At 38.7% G+C, this 10426-nt stretch overlaps 1 protein-coding gene across 1 annotated transcript; it reads right to left on the bottom strand.

Annotated features, from left to right (window-relative positions):
* Nucleotides 1-4414: 4414 nt before the first annotated feature.
* LOC109237758 (endoglucanase 8-like) lies at nucleotides 4415-9418 on the bottom strand. The gene is made up of 7 exons (XM_019404123.1): nucleotides 9136-9418; nucleotides 8596-9003; nucleotides 7710-7802; nucleotides 7418-7579; nucleotides 6051-6162; nucleotides 5740-5903; nucleotides 4415-4879 (listed from the first exon to the last, which is right to left on the bottom strand). Exons 1-7 carry the CDS (start codon nucleotides 9373-9375, stop codon nucleotides 4556-4558), a joined length of 1503 nt encoding a protein of 500 aa, XP_019259668.1. The 5' UTR covers nucleotides 9376-9418; the 3' UTR covers nucleotides 4415-4555.
* Between the last annotated feature and the right edge of the window lie 1008 nt (nucleotides 9419-10426).

The following is a 10426-nucleotide window of genomic DNA, read 5'->3' as shown; positions in this document are numbered from 1 at the left end:
CAAATCACCTCCCGAAGCAAACCGAATCACCGGAATTCACATCCGAGCCTTCTAACTAATAAGTTAACGTTCGGTTGACTTTCCAAACCAAACCTTCCTTAAATAGACTAAGTGTCTCATTTCCTATCCAAACCAACTCAATTCAACTCTAACTCACACCGTTGCTGATAATAAAACATGAAAGAGCAGTAAATGGGGGAAAAATGTGGCTGTAATACATGAGACGATGGGTTGGGTCGTCACCCTCCCAACTTAAACAACGCTCGTCCTCGAGCGGGTCGAGAAGCATACCTGAGGTCTCAAATAGGTGAGGATATCTGCTCCGCATCTCCTGCTCAGTCTCCCAAGTAGCTTCCTCTACGAGCCGACCTCTCCACTGCACCTTTACCGAAGCTATATCCTTTGATCTCAATCTCCGAACTTGACGACCCAAAATAGCCACTGGCTCCACATCATAAGTCAAGTCATCATCCAACTGAACCGTGCTGAAGTCTAACACATGGGACGGGTCCCCAACATACTTCCGGAGCATAGAACATGAAATACCGGGTGAACTCCCGACAAGCTGGTGGCAAAGCAAGCATGTAGGCACCTCCCCAACTCTCCTAAGTATCTCAAAAGGACCAATGAACCGTGGGACTCAACTTTCCTTTCTTTCCAAATCTCATAACGCCCTTCATAGGCGAAACCTTCAACAAGACCTTCTCGCCCACCATGTAGGATACGTCTCGAACCTTCGGTCCGCATAACTCTTCTGATGCGACTGAGCTGTACGAAGTCTCTCTGGATCACTTTCACCTTTCTCTAAGGCATCCTGAACCAACTCTGTCCCCAATAGTCTAGCCTCGCCGGGCTCAAACCAACCAACCGAGATCTACACCGTCTTCCATATAAGCTCATACGGTGCCATCTGAATGCTGGACCGATAGCTGTTGTTGTACGCGAACTCTGCAAAGTGGCAAGAACTCAGCCCAAGAACCTCCAAAATCAATTAACACAGGCACGCAACATGTCCTCCAATATCTGAATGATACGCTCGGACTGCCCGTCCGTCCGGGGATGAAATGCTGTGCTCAGCTCTACCTGTGTACCAATTCTTGCTGAAAAACAATGACAATTAAGACCAACAGATATAAAATGCATGAATGCAATGCAATGCACATGACCGCTGCGGCGCGCAGCCCGATCCATTTGGGTACCCGCGCTCACTGTGGGGGTTCCGGCTCCTACAGCCCAAGCGCAATATTATCGTAGCATTCGCTGCGGCGTGCAGCCCGATCCACACTCAGTCCATATATATATATGCATGCAAGCCACTCGGGCACAGTCAAATTGTTCATTTTTAGTTTCAATTATTAGGAATTATAGAGCTAAGTGTTTAAACCTTTATTTATTTACTAAATATTTCGAGGCAGTGTCTAACTCAGGATTGATATCATAAAATATGCTAAGCATCATAGAAACAGTGATAAGGATCCCTGAAGGATGCAAATGATAGGCACAAAGCCCCCAAACATATTCATAAAACTCCAAGTAGGATGATTACCAAACAATTTCTAGTCAAGAACACAGTACAAACATCAATCGGAACGGACTAGGTCACAATCTCCAATCACAATCGACCCCGCACTCGTCATAGAGTACGTGTCTCGCCTCAATATAGCGTCACAATGTGATATACCGGGGTTTCAAACCCTCAGGTCATCATCTACATCTATTACTCACCTCAAGCCGGCCACAAGTCTAGCTCGCTATGCCTTTGCCTTTCGAATCAACCTCTTCGCACGCCGAATCTGATTAAAACCACAACGAATACATTACAATAGGCTAAAGAAACATAACCCAATCGAAAAGACTCGAAAAATACCAAAATTCACGAAGTTGGCAAAACCCGAGCCCCGGACCCACTTCTCGAAAAATTACGAAATTTACATCACTGGATTCCTCGTCTCGCCACGAGTCTACACATACCAATTTTACCAAATTCGGAGTTCAAATGCCCTTTCAAAATCCGTTTTTACATCACAACTTTCCAAGCCCTAGCTTGACCCGTTTTTGATGAATTTTCCATAATTTACATGTATCTTCTACCATAAACTCGAATAATTAGGCCAAGAGACTTACCTCCAATTGAATCTCAGTCAAAACTCTCGAAAATTCTCGCCCAAAGCTCTCCAAGTTGCTGAAAAATGGTAGAAACCAACTCTTGTTCGCGGATGAAATTTAATATTTTAAACCCTTCTGTAACAGTTGTTTTTCGCTTCTGCGGTCCCGCTTCCGCTTATGCGGGACCGCTTCTGCGGTCAGAAGTCCGCTTAAGCGGTTTTCATTAAAGTTACAATTTTCGCTTTTGCATCCCAAAATCCGCTTCTGCGGATCACCCAGTACCGCTCCTGCGGTTGACAGTCCGCTCCTGCGGACTCGCTTTTGCGGACTATATTCCGCTTTTGCGGAATCTCCTCACCAGGCCACGAACCGCTTCTGCGCTCCTTCACCCGCTTCTGCGGAACTGCTTCTACGGTCCATTTCTGCAGAAGCGGAAATACCAGATGACAACAACAACAGACCTGAAGCAAACTTCAAAACTCTCGTTTAAACACCCGAACTCACTCCGAGGCCCCCGGGACCTCAACCAAAAGCACAGACATGTTCTGTTACCTTATTCAAACTTGCTCGAACCCTCGAAACATTATCGTTAACATCAAAATCCTCAAATTTCATCAAATCAAAGCCTATGTTTCTTAAAAACCTCCGAATTGCACATTCGATCAAAAACCCGACCTAAACACCTCCGAATGACCTGAAACTTTGCACACATATCCAAAATCACCTAATGGAGCTACTGCAACTCTCGGAATTCCATTCCGATCCTCAGATCAAATCTCTCCTATCCACCGGAATTCGCCAAAGTGCCAACTTTGCCAATTCAAGCCTAATTCTACTCCGGACCTCCAAAATCACTTCCGATCGCACTCCTGAGTCACAAATCACCTCCCGAAGCAAACCGAATCACCGGAATTCACATCCGAGCCTTCTAACTAATAAGTCAACGTTCGGTTGACTTTTCCAAACCAAACCTTCCTTAAAGAGACTAAGTGTCTCATTTCCTATCCAAACCAATTCAATTCAACTCTAATTCACCCGTTGCTGATAGTAAAACATGAAAGAGCAATAAATGGGGGAAACGGGGCTATAATACATGAGACGACGGGTTGGGTCATCACAATACATCAATTGACTTACGAATACTCTCATGTACAAAAACATGGGGTGTAACAATATTGACAGGAAATGACGAAGGTCAATGCAAATTGTTCAAGGAATATCGACAGGCAATGACGATATAACTGTTGCTAGATCACCAAAAGGTCTATTCCTAAACCAACGAAAATATGTGTTGGATATACTTAAGGAAGTTGGCTTTACGAATGCAAAACCTAGTTCTACTCCAATGGAACAGAGGCATTATCTCTCTAAAGAAGCCGGCGAACCTCTCACGAAACCCTCACAGTATAGAAGGATGGGTTGACGCTTGTTGTACCTCACAATTACGAGGCCAGACATAACATATGATGTCCACATTTTGAGCCAGTCTATACAAAGTCCCGTGCAAGATCACTGGATACATGCGATAAGAGTGTTACGATATTTGAAGTCTAACCCAGGCCAAGGAATTCTATTGCCGACCAGTAACACCTTGCAACTAATGGTGTACTGTGACTCTGACTAGGCAAGTTGTCCAATGATACGTCGCTACGTTTTTGGGTATTTCATTATGTTAGGAGCTGCACCTATTGGTTGGAAATCAAAGAAACAAACTAAAGTGTGGCGCTCATCAGCATCAGTTAACAGATTTCTTCACTAAGTCTTTGGGGGCTCAGGAATTCCATTGTCTACTAGGCAAGCTGGGCATGTATAATCCACATGCTCCACCTTGAGGGAGAGTATTGGAAGACTTAGAATAGGATAGGACTCCTTCCAATGTATAGTTTGTATAAGACTCTCTTTTTTATTATGTAGTCTATTAGATCACGTTTGACAAGCCTCCGCAGCATTGTATATATACAGTCTTGTTTATTAATAAGATCAGTGAAACAATCAGTTTCTTCTCATAAACTCTATCACTAATTTTCACACTCATGTTTGGTAAGATGGAAGTCACTTCCACAAAAAAAGAAGAAAGTAGTTTCACTAAAAGAGAAAAAATGACTTTCTATCACTTATGGACAGAAATTATATTTCTCACTAACCTATCTTAATTTTAAATTGAAGGCACATGGAGAAGTCAAAGAAGACAATGATGTGTTAATAGTTGGCATATATAGTGAAAAAATGATTCTTGCAGTACTTTGTTCATTGATTGAATAGGGAACAAGACATTGTTGTATTAATAGTTGGCATATTGTATAGTGAATTAAAAAGACAAGTCGTAGTACTTTCTTCATTGATTGAATAGGGAACAATTAGAATGTTGAACAATAATATTAATATATAGAGAGGGTGGCCTTTGCCTTTGCCTTTGCACACCACTACATTCTCTCTTTACAATGAAAGATCAAGGATGGGCTGAAAAGTAAGCCAAAAGGCCCACCAATGGCGCATTAACATAAGTAGTGGGCTCCGACTCCTGAAAGAAAGGCCTTGCGTCTGGGAAGGAATCAGTAATATTGGGCCCACCAACAACAGCACCAATCAAGCGATTTGGATTTGGATTTGGTGAGAAGAAATAATTGGACCCTCCTTTACACCCAATTCGGGCTGGGTGGGCCGCCACTGATGGTAAAGAGCTGCCTCTGTGGTGAATCCTTAATGGGTAACGTGGACCATACCCCACCATGTATGACATTCTTTGAGGATTATCTCCAAGAATGTAATCTACCTGTAAGGCCCAAAATATTGTTTTATTAAAGATATGATATGATATTATAGCCCTCAGTATATAATATCATATACCTTCCTGTGAAGGTACTTAGCATGTTCCCTATCGTGTGAAGGTAAAGAACATGTTCTGATAGACCTTCGACTCAATATAGCGATAATATTCTTGAAAATAAATACAATAATGAAAAAGAAACAGTAACAATAGAACGACTAGGATGGATTGATATGTGGAAAAATAATCCGTGAGATCTCATATCATTATTATTGATTTCTTGCAACAAAATGTAATTAAGATTTAAGAGTTTGAAATGTGCAAATGGGTCCACGAGATTTTTCAAGAATCACCTTTTAGGTTGTATCAATTCATTCACCGCAATTTGAGGAAATTAAAGAACATGGGGTCCTTTTAATTTTGGTTGTATAGCGAGAGTGAGAAGTGAACTGTATATCGTTATTTGAACTTTATAACAACATTAGGTGCAGACGAGAACCTAAACCTTAACCTGTCTCATTCCTTGAAATTTAACGGACTAGTAGGTTCTAATTTCATTGTTTCCAATCTTGGTCCTAATTTAAGAATTCTAAACTGGAAACATTTTACGAATTCTATAATGATTTATACGTTATATGTATTGACAATGTAGGAATACTTACTTATACAGTTATACTGAAAGTGTATTTCTACCTATTGCAACAAGCAACCTGCCATATTTTTTAGGTTCTGAATCTCATTTGTTAGGAACTAGTAATTATTTATACTTATTTTTTATGTGGTCTGCTAAAATAAATTATTACTGTATAGAAGTTATGTATGTTCAAAGTTTCAAACAATGTTACATTGGATGGGTGCAAAATTACCTGACGTTTGGCAATGTGTTTGAGGAGAGCAGGGGTGGCTGACATGGAGCCACATGGCACGGCATGATTGGCGTGGCTTAGATAATTAGAGTAAGCCAACAGTAGGAAGGACAAGGATGTCACATGCTGCATGTTACAAACGCCAGGTTTGACAATGAGTCCACCTTCTCACCAACAACAACAAAAATGACAAAACATATTAGTATTATAATATATTCTAATTCACTCACGGTTCTTTCATATTATTTATTATTAAGTATATCTTCAGCATTCACTTTTCGAAAGTAGTAGCCAGATGATGTCTTATTTACCTGGAGAATATTGCACTTGGGGATGAGAAATTCCAGGTAGTATTGAGCAGATGAATGCATCTGCATTTACTTGAAACGATTTTAGATCTGGTGCTCTTCCCATCAACACTTCCTGTCAAAATGTTAAACATTATTAGTCCTCCTAATTATACGCTCTCCAATCCATAATAAGTGACTTTTTAACCTTTGACAATTGACATATCTCTTAAGAAAATACTAAATCCTAGATAAAAAAAAAAGAAGGTATTTTGACTAAATTACCCCCAATTAAAATTTGTATATTGTTAACTTGACACCTTGGAATATGTAAACAATGGTAAATTTTGGAAAAATAAAGTTAATGCCTTTTTGATAATATAAAAGGACACTTATTTTGGACCAAAGAAAAGGCGAAGAAGACACTTATTATGAGTCGGAAGGAGTAATTTGTTTCGATCGCTCCCCTACTTGGGTCCTCAATAACCTATACAACTTGAGATAAACAACAACAAAAAATAACAACATAACCAGTGTAGTCCAACTTGTGGTAAATAATAGCTAATAATAATTAAATCTTGATAAGGAGAATCTAGCTAGTTGTTGTTGGTGGGAAGAAAAAACTAAGCACAGTTAACAAGCCAACAGTTGTCAGATATATATATATATGTTGTGGGCAAAATTTTACTTATAAAAGGACCAATAATCTATGCCAAAACAGAAGTATAATGGTAAGTCATAATCACACTGTTTTCGAAAATATAAAGCAGACAGTTGCCACTTGTATCATATCTTTGTGTATAGGTAAGATAAGCAACTGAGCTCCACAACTTTTAGCACATGCTTACTTACACCAGTAAAGTCACTGATCCAAGTTGGACCTCTCTCTTACTACATACCCTTTACTTGAAAGAGTACTCCCAACCTCTTGTTTTTTGGGTCATTTTAATTTTACCTGTTTTTTGCATATACAAATCACATGGAGCACTTCTGTAGGTTTCACCTTTCAAGTCAATCTTTTTTCCTACTTCCATTTTTACCCATAACGTAAACTATCATGTGAAATAATCACACACTTGCTCTAATTTTCAAAGAACAGTAGCCAAGGAGGACCCCACCAATGGATATCCACTAAACACTGATATAGATAACTATATCTACACCATGTGATTGGCAGTCATTTTTTCTGAACAAGTCAAGAATAGATAATCACAGTACCAGAAGAATATATCTAAGTCATAAATGAGACAAGGATTTGATAAGTACTGTACAGACACAAGAAAGAAACCAATACCAGTGTATATATATAATGAACCAAGAAAAAGACGAATATGAAATGAATAGTAATATCTCCTTATCCAGGTTATAAATTAAGTCTAGAACAGACTAACCTTGGAAATGAGGACATTAATCCCAGCGTGTTTGTTATCCCAACCGAATTCATTAATGGTGTCTCCAGCTCTTAAAATAACCTCATTTTTCACTATGTACTCTCTGTATTGACGCCTCCTTGTTGCTTTGTGTAGCCACGCCGCACCCCAAAGCAGTTCGTCCTGTTTAATATAAACCATAACCAAAAACATTTATTTAGGTAAATATACGCTGATAATATATATACTAAAAATTAATTCTGATTAACTTAATCAACGACCAAGATGATTTTCTTAATAAAACTAAAGTTACCTGGTATCCATCAAAATCACAGTAAAAAGGGCAAACCGCAGAGTGCAAACTGGAGCTGTATGCACCTCTGTGCCTGTTGGCAAACTCGAAAACCTACAAAACATGAAACCGTTTTAATACAACGGTCATATTATCTTTTTCCTTTTTCTGGGGTTGATAGTGATATTTTTGGAATGTGGTGAGGGTGTTTTTATCTAAGTTATACTGAATGTAATCTTATTATTTCCAAAAGCAAGATCTTGTTTAAAACACAAATGATATGATGATTCCCCGCCAGTCATTGTTCACACCATCTATTCACATGCAAAATGACTATGGTTACACGAAATAACTATGTCCACACTAGTAACTTAGCTTTAGCTTGACAAAATGGGGAAAAAACACTAAAGAAAAATGCTACTGGTAATAAGGCCAATTACCAATATGGGTAAATTCTTGGGAGGAGCCAACAAACTTATTTAATGCTACCAGACCAATATCCAGAAAAGGACACTAACACAACACTTCCCAAAGCATTTCGCTTTTGAGACTTTAGAGAATGAATCCACACTTTATGGACCTATCCTTGATTTGCCAAATTATATTATTTCACTCTCTTAAACTTTATGTCCATACTTAATAATTACACCCGATAATGTAGGATAGCCTCATGCAACAACATATATATTATTCCTTATAATGTCTTAAATCTTAATTAAGACACTTTTTAAATATACAATGTCAATATTAACCTAAGTTGCTAAAAAGTGTATAGTTGTACGTATATTTTATATATACATTGCAAACAACTGTTATTCCGGAACAAAAAAAGCAAAAAGTGAAAAAAGCGAAAAGAGAAAAGCTAAAAACAGTACAGAAAAGGCCAAAGAGAAACAGCATAACTTACTTTAACGGCACGATCAAGTAGGAGACTAGAGTAAGAAGAGTCGAGTGACCGGAAAACAATGGACGCGGCGGCCAAAGCGGCGGCGATTTCACCGGCGACGTCTGATCCAGGATGATTCTGATCAATCTTGTAAACAGTTCTCAAAGTGTCCATATCTTCTGGCCTTTCCCAACAGCTATGGTCAGAAAATGCATCACCCACTTGCACATATATGACGCCTTCCTTAGCCGTCGCTTTTAACAAGAAATCCGTCGCCCACTTCACTGCTTTCACGGCGTTTCCAAGCTCACTTCCGATGTTCCTTTTGAAGTCTATTATGCTCCACGACAACAATGTGGTAGTGAACGCCATTGGAAACACGAATTTGACGTTGTCTCCGGCATCATAGTAACCTCCTGTCAAGTCCACCTGTACAAAATTGCAAGTGTAATTTAGGTTCATATTAATTGCTAGTTAAAAAGTAAAAAGTTAGTCATCAATTAATTTTGAATATTTACATTCCAACTAGCTTGGGATTGAGATATTATAATTGTTACTTACTCCGGCGGAGGCGCCATCGTGCAAGGCGGAGTCTTTACGCCACTTAATACGTTGGTCGGGCGGAAGTTTGCCGGAGCGTTGGCCTTCGAAGAAGAGGATGCTTTTTCGGAGGGCGTCACGGTAGTCATGGCCACCGGCAGAGCAATACCGGAGGGGATTGACGGAGAGGAAGAAAATGAGAGCTAGAGTGAGGGAAAATGACGGGAAACCTGCCGGAAAGCAGCAATTTTTTCGCGCCATATTTAGTTGCTCGAGACTACTTACAAGTAAAGAGGTCTACGATATAAGACCGTTTTATATAGGGGGGGAAAGTGAGAAAGTAGTTGTGTCATTGGATTCCTGGGGCTACACCACTAGGGTCATTACACGTGGTGGAATGTCAGTGGATGGGGTTGAGAAACCGATGAGGAGAGTTTTGACCGTTTTCTTCGAACCGATTTGACCGGTTTTTTGGCTGGACCGGGTTAGATATGGAGGGAATTTTCTTTTATCCTTTTTGCTTTCTAGCTAGCAGCCTAGCACCACAAGATTAATGCTGTGGAGGTGAAACAACTAACAAGATTTTCTTGTTTGCTTTTTTGGGTGAAACAAGATTAAATCACAATTTCAAGGATTGAGCTAGAAAATCATAGAATTACCCGATTAGCTATTGCCTCTGGTTTAATCACCTAAATGACGTGGTTCTATGGGGGCGGCTCACTAAAATTAGAGGTTTAAAGCTAAACTTTAATGAAAGGATTTAATTTATTTACCATAATTTTTATTTGAAATTTATTATTTTAGCTTTTGTAGATACGAGTCATTAATAATGCTTCTTCAATCGGTTACGATTAATCCATTTATTCTCTCTTGAACCGTTGTTAATCTAAGGAAAAATTTTATCAATTTTAATTTTGTTCTATTTCCATTGAGGGAACTGTTACAAGAATTATTAAAATTATTCTGTAAGTAACATATGCATTCGAAAAATAATTAATTTTTTTTAATTTGATTGAATATATTATTTAAAGTAGTATCTTCTACTTATACTATTTCTCTTAATATTTTTTGTTCGAAAAATATGTTAAAGCTATCAATGACATTATGTTTTAAAACATATTCAAGATTAAGACTTTCATCGTTTGGTGATCTTAATTTGTACATTCAAGGTTGCAAATTCTTCTTCTCTATGATTTTGAAGACAAAAAAGAAATAAGACCTCTTAGCGATCTATGATAACATCAATATGCATATCTTTTGATTGTATACTTTTACTAACTGAGTTAATAATAATTAATATATTGTAATTAAT

Source organism: Nicotiana attenuata, unplaced genomic scaffold (assembly GCF_001879085.1).
Source record: "Nicotiana attenuata strain UT unplaced genomic scaffold, NIATTr2, whole genome shotgun sequence".
NCBI lineage: Eukaryota > Viridiplantae > Streptophyta > Magnoliopsida > Solanales > Solanaceae > Nicotiana > Nicotiana attenuata.
This window is presented reverse-complemented; position numbering and strand designations above follow the sequence as displayed.